Raw genomic sequence first — 15,495 nt, 5'->3', positions numbered from 1 at the left:
CAACGTTAAACGCTGAATATTACCTCAACAAGTAAATAAAAAAATAAAAAATAAAAAAAAAAAAGGGGGGGGGGGGGGGAAGCAGATCTTAAAATAAAAATCATCTCCCCCTCACATGTTTGCCGTCCTGGCAAACATGTGAGGGGGAGATGAGGAGGGGACAGACACCGCCTGATGAAATGTACGACATTTTTCCTTAACAGTAATGTCAGCTCACTCAGTGCATTACCTAGTGGTTTCTAAATGATGTGGTTGTGGCCCCCCATACAAAGTGCCTAAAACATGGAAGTTTATGATCACAGCTGCATCACAGATGTAAGTCTTCATCTGAAGATGTACTGTAGGTATATGCCACTGGGAAAACCCCCAAAACAAAACACCACACAGTCTGTTTAAAAGGCATCACTAAGACATCACTTCAGTCACTCATTCACTGACTACAAAGTTCAGTGGCTGTGGCACCTCAAGAAAAACAGATTGGTAACAATTTAATGGAAATAAAAAAAATAAAGTGTCTTAGTGAGGCGTTGGGTAAACATAATTTCCATCATCTTGTACTTGGAATTTGCTCCACATCCTTCAAAGATCAGTAGGAAAGGAAAAAAAATAAAAAAATAAAAATCTAAAATCTCTCAGGCTATGCAAGTTAGGTTGAGCTCAGGTGACTATAAGGGGGGGGGGGGGGGGGTGGGGGGGGGGGGGTGGTGGTGTCATATTGCTTGTGGGAGAAACCACTCCCATAGGGACAAATTTTATCATTGGTTTAAAAGGCAGTCATTCAAAACAAGTTGATCTACAGCGCCCCCCTGCAGCCTTTCAGAGCCACCACAGCCCCTTTCTGCACAGGTCAAAGGTTTTCCTTTAATTTGTCACCCAGCAGTTTGCTTAGAACAGCATGTGAAACTTGGTACACTTTCTGCCAGAGGTATGAGGCATGTTTCAATGGACATTAAAAAAAACAATAACAGACCAAAATTACTGCGGAAGCAACGCTGTATAAAATAAATCTGTCACTACTGTACAAATATACACAGACTAGGAAGTAAGCTACAGATGAGACAAGACGGCTAAAAGGATCAACCTCACCATCAGGTAATTGTCTATGAGGGTCTGGGATGGATACAAAATTGTCTATAGAACACTTCCGTCACAAACAGCAGTCGCAGAGTATAAAATAAAACAAAGCCAGCCCCCACCTGCCCCACCCTCCCTCCAAAAAACCGTATAAAATATAAACTTAATTTAAATCATTAAATACTGTACATGTCACATAGAATTTCAGCGCTACAGCAGGTGACCACAGCCTTTCAGCAAAATTACGCACAAAAAAAATAAAAAATAAAACACAGCAAAAACACGTCAAAGGATATTCCAACATATTAACCATTGCACTCCAAGTTTTCTGACTCTAGTCACTCTTTGATCATCCGAGCCAGTCGTTGGTCCATATATCTCATATTTAGATATCTGACGCAGTTTGAAGTCACCAGGAATACTGTACAACGAATGTTGACGATAAAAATGCAGCACAATTTAACGCATTTGTTGTAAAAGAGTAGATATCTGAATATGCAGGTTATGGATCCACCTGAGTGAAATCCCTCCTTCAGCTGCTACTGCACAACATGGACGGAGTGTGTGCCAGGTGATCCCTCCCAAAGCGATTTACAGGAAGTTCTGCATGTAACAAAAACGTATTATTAGCGTTTGGCTAAACAGACGCGACGCTGCCAAATGCAGCAGGCATGAGTCTTAAAATGAGGACATCGTGCTTTGTTTTTTTAGATTCTGCATTTCCAAAATCCTGAAACCAGATATTGTAAACATTTCATTGGTTTTTTTTGTGTGTTTTTTTTTTTTTTTTTTTTTTAAACTCCTTTCCCACAATTTTGACTTTGCTGTTAAAGGAGTGACTCCTTCTCTGTTGGGAATTTGTCTTTTCTTCAGTGTGTGACTTTCACAGCAGTCAGAAAAGTACGGACTCTGCTCAAATGTGGCCAGCGGACAGACTTTGTTCTCCCAAGGGTCACCGCTGCCAACATCGTCTCACCAGTAGCTAAAACACAAGGCTGCCTCCTGACTTCCATCTGTACCTCACTTCAATCTCAGCAGGGTCTTAGTGGGTCTCCCGCCCCTCCCCCAGATCCCCTCAGGAGATGTCCATCAGGCGCCAGGTGTGGGCTGGCCAGCCCTGGACACCAGCAGTATAACGAGACTGAGAATCCCCATGGCCCCCAGTCTCTTCAGCAGAGCCATGCTGTCTTTGGGGATGACCACCTGGGCCAGGTCGTTGGTGATGAGGGAAATCTCATGAGCCACACAAACAAAGATGAAGGTGCTAACCAAAATGTTGAGGGAGGGGTTTCCTGGGATGAGGACCAAAATCCCCTTGGTGTCAGCTGCAAGCCATATGTGGTACTGGCAAATGAAAAGCTGTGGGACACAAAAAGCATGGTTTTAAAAAATACCTCTCATAAGACTCTAGTCTTTTGTGATTGGAGATTTATTTAAGGGTTATATTGCTAACTGTGACTCTAAAGCAAGGAGAACCTTACCTCTAAGGAGATCTTTCCAAACCATGCAAAGAATGAGCTATATATAGAACGGGCATAGCCAGGAATGTTCCTGATGAGAATGAAGGCCAAAATCTGCCCACAAAACAGATCACAGACATTTTTAGGAATCCAAGTGTGACGTTACAACAGGTAAATCATGCTTATCACTAAAAAAGTAGCAGGTCAAGCTTGTTGAAGAACTGTAAACACTAAAGTGGTGTAAACAGACGAATGGTTAAATATAGTAATGGTGGCAATATATGTAGAAAACATATCTTTTCCAGTGTGAATTGACTGTAGATAACATGGTGAGCTATTAGGCTTGGTCTCACAATCATATCAGACTGTCATGAAATCATGTTAAGTAGTAAATTTAACTTCATGACTCAGATGACATGGGCCAAAACTACGAAGAAAGCTCATCATATCCAGGTTATCTGGATTCACTTTGCCTTACACTGGGAGGCATGATAAGCAGTCAGACACAAAGCTAGATCGTCAGTTAATCCAGGATTGAATCTTTAAAAAGACACCTTTAGCTTTTATTCTCTCAGCTGCAACATCAGTGATGTTTGAGAGCAAGTAAAGAATAAAAGTAAAAGAATGAATTTAAAATTAGACAACAGAAAAAAATAATAATAAAGTTGCCTCTAATAATTTATATTTCTTACTGATCAGAGAAAGGCAAAGACATTAGACACTATTAGAAAACTTTAGACCTTTCTACTGATGGCGCACAGGAATGGTGATGCTATTTTCCAGAGAACTGATTGGTCAGCAGACAGCGATTTCACACCTGATGATCTCTAATCTTGTTTGTGGTACAGGTTTCCGAGGCAATATACCCTGAAGTTACATGCATGAAACATCACAGTGCAGGCCTCTGATGTCAGGGTTGTTTCCAAACATGTGAATTAGCCAATCAACACAGAACAGTGGGCGAAAGCGCAGATGTCCCAAACAGTTCAGACATTAAACAGTCTTTAACCTTCCAGCTTTTTAGCACAAACTCTGTATATTGTTCATCTGAGCTAATGTGAGAATGAGGCATTTAAAGCCTCAGCGTCATCAGTCCTGCCTCCAGGTGCCACCTCTTAACCCAAAATCAAATGCAGGATTTCCAGCAGTAACAACTAATCGGACTCAGAGAAACTTTCAGACTTGATCGCACCAACACTTCATGTGTGAAAAGCCAAAGAAACAAAGATAAGGACAGATAAAAACTGTACCTGGACCACAGAGATATAGGGATGCATCTCGTTGCACTCGGTTTTGGTTTTGCAGCTGCTTGCCCATATTGAGTAAGTCTAGAATGACGTGGAGAAGATTTTAAGTGCCACATTTTTCCAAACAGCCAGTAAGTTAAGCTGATACTGTAATCTCCAGTTAGTACAACAAGAACTTTCCAAGGCTTTGTCACATAAGTAAACATGGCTCCTTTTTAAGCATTCCCTTTTGCACATTGTGTTTATTACTTAAATATACAAAGAAGTCTAAATTTAAAAAAATAAATATTTAGCATTAGATTAGAAGAATTATGTAACAGATGATAACTGATCTAAATTAAGAACTAATGCTCAGCACGGGTATTTTGGTAAGACCCAAAATATGTGAAATGCAGACTTACTATGAAGGAGACAACAGAGAGGAAGAGGAGAAAGTTGGAAATCTTGGCAGAGAAGAGAGTCTCTCCTTTTCCCTCTGACAGTACCTGACGCTTCTGCAGCACCAGATAGATGAAGGCAAATAACATGCCATGTATCACCGCCTGCAGAGGAGTGCCAACACATTAAAAGATTACAGCAAAGGCCAGAAAATTTGTTATCACTTCGGTAACAAATATTATATTAAAAAAATAAAAATTAAAAAAAAAAGGGGGGGGGGGGGGGTGTTCTGTCATGTGAAGCACGAGTGGACAAAAGCCTGGCTGCACCTTGAGGAAACACATTTGACTTACAAATCGGTCCAGCTTCCATCTGAACCACCACTCGTGGATGCTGCCATTCAGCTCGAAGAGCTTAGAGATGGGCCACACAGAGAAGACGCGCTCAAAAACGCCCTGGAGTCATAATGCAAAACACAGAAATTACATAAAACAAGTAGCATTTTAAAAATGGAGTAAACATCCGATTTAAAAAATAAAATAAATCATAGCACAGCTTAGTGGTCAATATGGTGCTGCGTGAACAACTTAGGACATGTGACCATTTACATCTCTTAAACTTAAATATGCAATTAAAAGAAAGTAGAGTTACACTTAAGAACGCTTTCAGCTGACCCACCTGTGAAAAGGCAAAAAAGCAGATGAACATCAGGAGGCCCAGTAACTTTGCCAAGACTCCAAAATGCCAGACGCCACTACCTGTCCAACAAGGAAGACATATGAAACGCAACCCTGCTGCTTGCACTTATGACATGAATTAATCAACTGTGTTTATTCACACAGTGCAGGACACGACTGAGCGGAGTATATAAAGGTCAGTAATTTGACACCTACTGTTAGCCGTCTTCTGAAGGATCTGAGGCCACATAGCCATTGTGGTGTAGATGACAACAAACCAGAATGTGACCAAGGGAACAAAGTAATAGAACTGGTACGGTCGGTCCATTACCACACACAGCACCAACACCAGGAAGTTCAGACGGAAAAGCACCTGTGAATGAATATGACACAAACACCTAAGCAGATACCCAAAAATCACACTATTTATCTGAACCCAAATTATTCTGTAATAACAATCATAATGTTATTGTCACAGCTGCCATTTTTAAAAATCACTCAGTCACCGAATCCCTAGTTTTGACCACTGGATTTTGTTCACAGAGCGGAAACGCCAACACTTCAACTTAAGTTTTATTTTGGTGACGAGATCTAAAGTCACAGGGAGCCAGTGTGGAGTGGAGGACAAGGACTGTTTTTGTGTAGGTGAGTGTTCAATGCGTGGCGTGTCAGGCAGATTATGAGTGATGAATGTTCTCCTGCAGGATACCACAGTCTGAATCTAGAGGAAAAGGTCATGGTGCGTGTTGTTGTCCTTATGCACCGCCTTTGGTCTTGAACATTGAGGTTTCTTTCACTGCCGTTTGGTCTTTGGGTGACCAAAGTACCAATAATGATCCTCTACTTGAAAGTTTGAGAGCTGATGTAAGTTTGTGCAAGTCTGAGACATCAAAGTTGTCACATGCATGTAATCAGAGCGGAGGTGATCCCCCCCCAAAAAATAGCAGCGCACTGGAAAATCGTCCAATTGTTTTTCTTTTTATGGACAGAACTTCTCTATTACACCTCATGTGCATGATTGTCTGCTATGACTGAGAAACAAATGTCAATAAGAATATAAAGTTAAAGTATAACTGAAAGCACCCCTAACCTGGCACACTCTGTAAAGTCCAAAGTCTCCTTTGAGCCAAAAAAACGAAAAGTGTCCATAGCCAGTTTGAAATAGGTACGCTGCCACCAACACCCGCACATGCATGTACACTGGGATGAACTGAAAGACAGAAAAATAACCATCAGGCTCTTCAGACATCAACATACACAGCAGGAGACTCAAACTGATTTTTGTAGACATAATTGGGACTCACAGCGCTCGCTCCAGATATGTGATAGATGAGGATGACGAGCTGCATCCAGCCTTTCCACTCGTCTGTTTGTTCTCGGTTGAGTAATTTTGCCTGCGTGGAAGCAAAGAAAAAAATAAAATAGTCAGATTATTTAGAGACTGTTATACTGTGCTGTTTGACGCAAAAACAAAACTTTACTGAGAAGCACCGTCTCACCTCCTTGCTGTTGTCACTGTAAAACACTCCCAGTACAAATATGTAGATGAGAGGGATGAAGAACGTGGAGTGCGTGTAAAACTTCTGCTCTTTCATGAACACATCTGCCCTGTCACAAAGGTAAAAATAGCCCATGATGACGCCCATCCTGCAGAGAGCCTGAAAAGGTGCTTTTGGGCCGGGGGGAACAGCTGCAGTGGCTGGCTTCTTCTCCTCTAGGCTCTCCACATCAGGGGGCACGTGTCGGCGGTGGCGATTGTTGCCAAGGATGTGGAAGACCATGATGACCACGGCTGAGCCAAGGAAGAAAAGAGCCGACAGTTTCTGGAGCAAGTTAGGGGCTCGTAACGTCTGACAGCATGAACCGTCGATGGGCCTCAGTATTTTGTTGCACACAGAGTTCATGAGGATCATGGCTCCCTGCCAGGATGGTTAAAAGGAGAGGTGAAGGGGAAGTGGGTACTAATCAAGGATACCGATAAAATAACCGCACTAAAGCTGGACTCATTAATTAACTTACCACACTCCTGGTGCTCTCAGGCAGGTGCAAACCATCATCTGACTTGATGATGGTTTCCAGCGCAGCCTGACGGGAAGCAGCCACCAGTCTGACCCGAGATCTGCCATTACGCTTGCTGCTGTTGAGCACATCCACTGCTGCTTCATTGTACAGCTCCAGCTGCTGGTTGGTGATCATTTTCCTGTTCTCACTTAACACCTCTTCATTTACTGGATCTGCAGAAGGAGTTTAATCAAGAGGGTCCATGCATGGAAACATGAAGTGAACAACCATTGTGCAACGTGGGAAATGACTATTGAGTGTGAAATGCTAAGTAGGAGGTTCAGAGATGTCAGTGTGGCACCTTATTTATTTTGCCTGTTTGTTGTTTGCAGTAAATTCTAACAATCAAAAAGTTAAAAATGGAAAATGTTTAACAAACAGATGTGAAGTACAGCTGCAAATTTATTAGGCGTGTGTGCGGATTGGAAACTATTAATTCCTCTGTATGTTAACACCAAATGAGTCTTAATATTTTCCAGTCATGCCTCATACTTTAGAAGCCTGTCTATGATCATAAAAAGATCTTGTATTGTGTGAGTGGCTGAAGCTGAGCACACCTTGCAGCACCCAGTAGACCTCCCCATGCTCAGCCAGCTTCTCCAGCTGCCCCATGATTGCAGTCAAGTTGACTTTGTACTGCTGGAGGGCCTCACTGCTGCCACCGTGCAACTTGATGGACCACTGTGTAAATGGATAAACAGTCAGGACTGACATAACTATCGGCAGCCACCACGTCACACTTGTCTCATATAAAACATGCAGGCATTTACGCAGGTTACCGTGGCAGCTCCGAGGACGAGAACATCTGGCTTTGCTGAACCTTCCTGCAAAGCAAAAGAGACGCCGCACTTAAGTTTACGAGCGGCACTTGATTCGCAATTTACCCCACTTGTTACCGTTACTCACACGTGTCCATGATATCAAGCGTTCCTTCATTGAATTATTTGCCTCGGGGTACCACAGAAAGTCCTAAACACAAAGATGAAGTTTGAAAAGAAATCTTGTGGCAGAGTGTTTAGAAGAAAAAAAAACATAAACCGAGAACATGTTAAAACCAGGAATATATATATAAATAAATAGCTCACCACTTTAATAGAGTAGCTCTTGTCTTCAAAGGAAATGTCCTCATGCTTCAGATGTTAGGAAGTGGACAGACAGAGAGGAAGTGTGACATACAGTCAGTGATGCTTTGTCCCAGCTTGAGACCAAAACAGTTAGTACTGTATAGTTATAGGGTTATCCCATAGCTTCATTTATCTTGTTGAGTTTCTGTGCAAGCCGCTCGACTTTAACCTTTTTAAACATCGCATTTCCACAATGCCATCTATATCAAGCTTTAAAGTACTTCCATCTTTTCATAAAAACGACTATTTATTTGACAAGTCAGCAGGGTGATTTTTTCTAACATAAAATCGATAGTCTGAAGTTAAATTATCAGACTTGAGAGAAGTACGGAGGAGCAAAGTAACTATTGCTTTTAAAAGCCACAATTAAGCCACATAAATATGAATGACTAGTCAAACTGCATTTTTTTGAAGTCCTGATGGTCTGGTTATTTATTAGAGCTGACGGAAGACACACAGCCTTCAAAGCAGCCACGATAGGTACGCATGAATCTTCGTCTGCTCTTCTAATTAGATTTAGGTTGCAGCCTTGATCAGTCAGAATTTAGAGCCATCTGTGATGGAAGAGAGACTTCCATTTTGAGGTTGAAATATTTTTAGTCAGTTTATAAACTTCCCTGGAAGCAATGGGCAGAGTGAGTTAAAGCATATCTTTGTGCCTCATATCTGTAGATCTGTTTGGCTTGTACCATCACTATTGTGAGAAAAACCCTGGGCTTGAACAGTGCAGTTTCTCATTATTACCTTAATCCCCTCTTCTTTTCGTTCAGGGTTGATAATTTTGATGAAGGAGTAAAACAGCTGCCTGATTCGCGAATCGCCAACAAAGGCTACCCGCTTTTCAGAGAGGCAGGTTTTGGCTTCACTGTAAAACATAAAAGGTTGGTGAGGGCCAAGCACAGATAAAAACAAACAAACAAACATTTATTTACTGAAGTGAATAATGTTTTTGTCCTTTATTTGTCAATGAGTGATCTTTTATCCCAAAGTCCTTAGTTGAAATTACCCACAAACCCTTAGTGACTGACAAAAACTCACAACATCACTGCCACACATTTAAATCTTTATCCCAAACATACAGTGTAATAACTTCAGAGGTGGTGTGACTCACATGCTTTTGTATTTGTGCATCATGCAGCCATAAGGCTGCCATACATCCTCCCCCAAGTAGCGTCCTCTGGACAGCAGCCATTCACACGAGTCCCCTCCTGGAGGCAAGACACAGAGAACTTTCTGGTGAGGCGAAACAAACAAGATCTCGCTTTCACTCACAGTTTCGCTCCGACTATGACAGAAACCTGCTGCCTCAATAGTGCCCTGGCTTTTCATTCTGTGCTGTCAAAAGGACCATACAATACACGGCTCTGGCAGGGGCCACAGTGCAAAATGAAGCCATCAGCGATCTAGCTCGAGCATAAATCTCTCCAGCTATTCATTTGTTCGCAAAATGAATGGAGCCATCTGCAGCTGAATCAATCCACAGAAACAGGCGAACATGAAAGGTGGGCAGACCAGCATGCAACATCATTCTCAGCCAAAGCAGCTGCTCACAGCACACTCTGCTCCCTAACCTTTTCGTGGGTGACGTCCACACTGAGCAGCCTAGGTACGACGTACATGTAAATAAGCCTGCTTTATTTATTCATAGTCCAACTCTATGCTCTGAGGACGTGTCACTGTTTGTCAACCAATTTATGAGCAAACCCTTTACTGATACATCCAGTGCACTATGCATATGCAAGTTACAGCCCTGGAACAAAGAAACGTGCAGCTACAATGTTATCACAAAGCAGCAAATCTAGAGTTTTTGAAGTTGTGAGCAGGGCGACAGGCACATTTGTGGCCAGTCTTACCGACAGTGCATTTATTCAGGAAGCTAGCTAAACACCATGTCGGGCGTATTTACATGACATTGGTCTCCAGGTGCAGATCAAATACACTTCCACGAACCTTTCCAGGGCTTTTCCAGCAGCAATAAAGCGTTTCTTGCAGCAGGAACGTCAGCAACATGTAAACACAGCTATTGGCAGTGTTAGCAGCTAACCAGCTGGATAACGTCGGGTCAAATTCACGCTTCCTTTGGAGACTTAGTGCGTGAAACCACCTATTTGCGGCACGCACGTTTTCAGGCGATAACTTTAACATCTAGAAAGCATCCCGTGACAAAAGCACGGAGCCCAGTAGCTAAGAAAAGCGCTGGCATGCAAGCAGCTACCTAGCTACCAGTAGCAATGTCAAGTGTTTCCAGTGGCCGCATCCACATTAAGTTGATCAAATAAAAGCAGCACTCACCTTCGTAATACCGCGAAGCAGCGTGAAACACGAGGAGTAAAAGAACAGCAACCAGCGATATCAGTTTCGCGTTTTTTATGGTAAAATGTTGATTTATTTCGCGTTTGCCCAGGCTATAGGCCAGGACCGCCATCTTTGCTCCTCCATGACAACAGGCAGCTGTGCAGTCTCGCGGCGGCGGCGCTCCGCTCAGCTCACCATATGCCAGCTCCACTCCCCGGCACACCGCCTCCTTCTCCTCCATCACTGCTGCTTAATGAGTCAGGTGCGGTTCAAGGAGACCTTCCAGCGGGTCTAAATTTGTCAACAAAATTATTATAAATAATATTATGGTGAGGCAAATCGTTTCTTTCGGGTGTCTGTAAAAAAGAAGAAAAAAAAGTTTTATGCTGGAATGATCACAAGCAAAAGCAGGAATTTGGAGATGGTAACTTTTAGGAAAGCAAAGGCGCACTGTCATCAGGTCGATTGAAAACAGTGGTTTATTAGTTTGCACTGTTGGAAGAAGGCGTGGCTTTGCATAAAAAAAATTAATAATTAACCTGTAGTTTAGGGTGGAGGGGCGGGCTGTTAGGTGTCATGCGTTAGATGTAAGTAAACCGGCTTAACTGCATGTATCCATGATTGTGCAAGTGTGTCAAACCTGTTACATTTATTTATACACACTTTTACACACAGTTGACTGTGTGGAAGAGTAAAAGACGAAGTAGTAGTAATGGGTTCAAACAAAAACCAGACATCAAGTTTAGGGGTTTTTTTTGGGTTTTTTTTTTAAATTAGAGAGTATCAAAGTGGCTCTGTAGTGCAGATTTTGCTGTAGATCGATACCAAGTAACTACAGGGCCAGTATTGCTAGTACTAATACTCCTACAGGTACTTTTTAACCTATCAAGTAAATTCTAAACACATATTAATGATCACTAAATAACTGATTTGCACAGCATACCCAATATGCACAATATATGTTTTTATTTCCAAAAAATAGTGACGTTACTACAATTCAGTGAGCTACATACTGAACTTAGAGGTTAGAAACAAAGAAGAAGGTCTCTCTACTTAATAGAAAGGTTTCAAAGAATCTGAGAACATGGTATATATTTCTAAATCTTACATCTGAGTCTCCTGAGCTTCTTCGGGTTTCTGGGGAAACTGAAGATCAGGTGTAAATCTATTCAGAGTATGTAGCCAGTTCAGGCAGAAAACCAGTCAATTTCAAAGGTGCGACATAATGGTGTGCCACTGTAGGCACACATGCTTATGAATATTGTTGAATTACCTTTACCTTACATTGATGAAAGCAGGAATTTAATCATATCTGATAAAAATTACACAAGTTTAATTTACAGTATACATGCAGCTTCAGGTTCACTTTGAATTTGTTTCACTGCACATTTCCTATCTCTGAATCTCATGGACAGAACAACAAAGGAGACAAAACTGGCCCAACAACAGTTTTCTTTTCTTTCCACCCATCCATTCTCTTCCGCTTATCCTTATCAGAGTTGTGGGCCGTCCCAGACAGGTCGCCAATTTGATGCACAGCCATAGCTGGACTGGCCATCGGGCATACCGGGCATTTGCCCGGTGGGACGATGGGTTTTTTGTTTTTTTTCCATAACGGTATAAACACTGAAAGGTGGTGGATTGGCCAGATGCTGGGAGATGTGTAAAAATAACTCAATTGTTTGGTGGTGGCTATCGCAGAGCTTCCACAGATTCAGTAACATTAGCAAGTGGTGGAGGCCAGCAGATGCAACACGCTGGCAGGTGGATGATGGAAAGGCAGAAGGAGCAGAGACCTGAGACGGTAAACTGAACTTCAGGTAAGAATGACCTGCAGTCTATCTGGGTCAGATATAAACCAAGTTTAGGTGGAGTTTATTTTCGTTATGCTGACTTTTAACAGTCAGTTACAATAACTTGTACTGTGTACTAACTAGCATGACAGAGTTTATATACAGCTGGGCGGGTGCTTTGATGTTACTGATGTTAAACTTGTTTTATCTTATTTTATTTATAAGGTTAGTTATTAGAGTTTCCAACCATCCCGTAAAAAACGGAATCGTCTCGTATTCAGAGAAAATATTACGGGTTTCGTATTGAGGTGAAAAGGAACCCAGTTTGTCCTGTACTTCAGCTACAATGAAAAAGACACAAAGCTGGAGTTATTCTGTCTTTGCTGCACAGCTGCCTCTTCTTCATTCATTCTCTCCCCCTCCCTCTCCTGTTTCTACTTCAATCATGAAACTGATCAATGATCAGCTGATCGGCTTTTCTCTCTTGTTTGTTTATCGCCCACTTTGCGTCAGAAACATAAAACCAGCGGAGGTCGCGTTAAACAATAGCAGCACATTTAAGCTTGATCAGCTGTTGTTAGAATTTATTTAATATTAATTCCTAGTATCAGCTGATGTTTGCTAGAGCCACAGCTGTAAAAGCTGCTGGTCATGATGTCTGGATATCTGGTGAGAGGGAAACATGAAGATGAAACCAGGAGATGTCCTTACTGGATCATCAGAGCTGAACAGGTGATGGAGAAACAGGTTTACCTTTTAGGTGACATGAACGAGTTGAAGGGAAGTTAGGAACTGTTTCTGAGACACAAATAACACCAGGATCCTTTTTTTATGTAGCTGACAGCTGGTAACTGTGCAGGGGCGGGTCTAGCAAAGTTTTGCCAGGGGCCAGGTAGGGCATTAACAGGGAAAGGGGGGCACAAAGAAATACTTTTCTTTCTTATTCTCATTTAAAATGTCTCGCTTTTAACAAATAATTATCTGAATCTTACGTTTTCATCTGATGTAAAATGTATAGAAATCCATTATTGTACATAGTAATTTTTTTTAGGGTCCCATCATAATTTCTTCAGAAGTAGCTAAGTACTGTATATGATGCCAGTATTTTCCCACAGTTTCTAGATTCTGTACCAGTACTGGGTGTAAAATGCCATCAAAAAGTCAATTAGTTTTATTCTTTCTCACCTGTCTTTCTATCTCCTTTCACTTTTTAAAGGTTGCCATGTTAGAAAAAATATTTTGCCCTGCCATGCTGTTTATTGATGTGGCAAATGTATGGTTTATGAAAATATATCTAAATCTGTCATCAGTAATCAGTAATGATCATGTCTCACCTCTAGTCTTCTCTGTCTTAATTTCAGGTTTTCACCATGTGTAGATAGTTCAGGAGGTTAACTCGACCAAGCAGTCTACTTTCGGGTACTGTTTAGAATACCACAATAGGAGGATGGTGTAGGTTTAAGTTTAAGATACATATATCGTGGGGGCGATCGTGGCTCAAGAGTTGGGAGTTCGCCTTGTAATCGGAAGGTTGCCGGTTCGAGCCCCGGCTTGGACAGTCTTGGTCGTTGTGTCCTTGGGCAAGACACTTCACCCGTTGCCTACTGGTGGTGGTCAGAGGGCCCGGTGGCGCCAGTGTCCGGCAGCCTCGCCTCTGTCAGTGCGCCCCAGGGTGGCTGTATTGTAGCTTGCCATCACCAGTGTGTGAATGTGTGTGTGAATGGGTGGATGACAGGTTGTGTAAAGCGCTTTGGGGTCCTTAGGGACTAGAAAAGCGCTATACAAATACAGGCCATTTACCATATACCAACAAGACAGTGTACATCACTGTGACAACAGCGTTTGTTTTCATTCAAAGGATTTATGGTTTTTCCTATAATACCTGGTGGGCCGGTCTCTAGTCAAAATGCCCGGGCTGATTTTTTGTCCCAGTCCAGCCCTGTGCACAGCTAAGTTTTTGGGGTTTTTTGTTTCTGTTTTCTTTGTTTGCTTTTTGTTGTTGTCTTTTTGCTCCAACGATTATCTACACAGCTCTCTGTGCAGCTCTGTTAAATGCCTGCCACAGCATTTCAGTCAGGTTGAAGTCTGGACTTTTGACCGGGCAGTTGCAACACAACATTTTTTTAAAATTCTTTTTCAGCCATTCTGCTGTAGATTTGCTCCTGTGCTTTGGGGGTCACTGGCTTTTTGTATGTCCCACGTTTGGCCAGGCTTCAGATGTCAGACAGATGGCTTCATATTTGACTCTAGAATACTTTGGCATACAGAGGAATTCACAATCAACTTAATGCCTCCAAGTTGCCCAGACTGTCCTCAGCTGACTCACCCGTCTCTCTCTCTCTCTTTTTGCGATCTCTTTCCGTCCTCAGTTGACATGAGTGTGGGGAATGTTGCGTGCTATGCTGCAGAGGCGGCGCATCGCTGGGATCTCTGCCCTACTAATCACGCACCGGGAAGACATTCCTGATTTACCTGCTGTTGAGCTGATTGGGGCGTGACTTTAAGAGGGCGGTGTTTTTCCTCAGTTGACACCAGCATGCAGTAAACAAGCTCGGCTCCTGTAATACTCACATGCAATCTATTGCTGTTGCTCTACTTGTCTTCGCCTCCTCTGTCCTGACGCCTGTTGCTGACGCCTTCAACCCCCTGAGGGACCGACTAAAAGAAAGACTCTTTTAATAAAACATCCTTTAGTCTTACATTGTGCTCTGCATTTATGTCCAGGGGTCCACAACAAGCTTAATGCTGTGTCTGCAAAACAAGCCCAGATCATCACCCCTCCACCACCATGCTTAACAGCTGGTATGACTGGGCTGTTGGATTATGCATTATAACCATGATCTTGTATGTCCAAAGGAAATGGCTCCGGATGTCTGGTTTTGCAAACTTAATCCATTCTGTTGGTACCCTTCAAAGAAACCATGCTTGAATATCTCTGAGCATTGTGCAGCCTGCCCTTGGGGTGAATTTGCTGGGACTTCTGCTCCTGGGAAGATTTCAGCATTGTATTGTCACACAGCTAATCGGTCCAGACCTGCAAACCGCCTAAAGTTGTGCCTTTATAGAGGAGCTCACACTTGCTGATGATCATGTAATCAAGTGGTTTTGATTAGCAACACTTGACTGCTGCTACACTCTTAACTCCTTTGGAAGTAGGAAGGGTGTACTTAGCGTTTCACCACACTGAATAGATTCGTGTGAAAACTTTCTTCTTCTTCTTTCTATAATTTCAGCTTACTTTATATTTTAATAAACATCTCAGTGGTTTGATTGTCTCGGGATTTAATCATCTATCTGTAATATAACATTTACTACATAAACTGGTATATAAATAAAGTGGGACATTAAATAAAGTAGAAGAAACATTACAGAATCCTGAACTGACA

At 42.2% G+C, this 15,495-nt stretch overlaps 1 protein-coding gene across 2 annotated transcripts; it reads right to left on the bottom strand.

Moving 5' to 3' along the window:
• Positions 1 to 73: 73 nt before the first annotated feature.
• On the bottom strand, positions 74 to 10,769 carry casd1 (CAS1 domain sialic acid O acetyltransferase 1). 2 transcript variants are annotated; one of them, XM_085395332.1, is made up of 18 exons: positions 10,314 to 10,769; positions 9,133 to 9,229; positions 8,766 to 8,886; positions 7,983 to 8,027; positions 7,804 to 7,866; positions 7,677 to 7,721; positions 7,455 to 7,578; positions 6,856 to 7,070; positions 6,336 to 6,755; positions 6,141 to 6,230; positions 5,927 to 6,046; positions 5,053 to 5,209; positions 4,838 to 4,917; positions 4,513 to 4,614; positions 4,183 to 4,323; positions 3,785 to 3,862; positions 2,556 to 2,648; positions 74 to 2,433 (listed from the first exon to the last, which is right to left on the bottom strand). In XM_085395332.1, exons 1-18 carry the CDS (start codon positions 10,555 to 10,557, stop codon positions 2,164 to 2,166), a joined length of 2,505 nt encoding a protein of 834 aa, XP_085251458.1. In that variant the 5' UTR covers positions 10,558 to 10,769; the 3' UTR covers positions 74 to 2,163. The 2 variants fall into 2 exon arrangements, with proteins under 2 accessions (XP_085251458.1, XP_085251459.1); XM_085395333.1 differs by having other exon boundaries at positions 76 to 2,433; positions 9,133 to 9,254; positions 10,314 to 10,453.
• Between the last annotated feature and the right edge of the window lie 4,726 nt (positions 10,770 to 15,495).

Source organism: Rhamphochromis longiceps, linkage group LG22 (genome assembly GCF_057381845.1).
Source record: "Rhamphochromis longiceps isolate RC_006_pf linkage group LG22, R_longiceps_female_GT1.1, whole genome shotgun sequence".
In the NCBI taxonomy this organism is placed as follows: Eukaryota; Metazoa; Chordata; class Actinopteri; order Cichliformes; family Cichlidae; genus Rhamphochromis; species Rhamphochromis longiceps.
Note: the sequence above shows the minus strand (reverse complement) of the source record. Positions and strands in the feature narration are given on the sequence as shown.

Coding starts and splice junctions, on each gene's coding strand:
- casd1 (XM_085395332.1), bottom strand. CDS start 10,557: ATGGAGGAGAAGGAGGCGGTGTGCCGGGGAGTGGAGCTGGCATATGGT. Junction 8,887..9,132: donor ATGCACAAATACAAAAGCAT/GTGAGTCACACC, acceptor TATGTTTTACAG/TGAAGCCAAAACCTGCCTCT. Junction 2,649..3,784: donor CCTATATCTCTGTGGTCCAG/GTACAGTTTTTA, acceptor TTTTGTGGGCAG/ATTTTGGCCTTCATTCTCAT.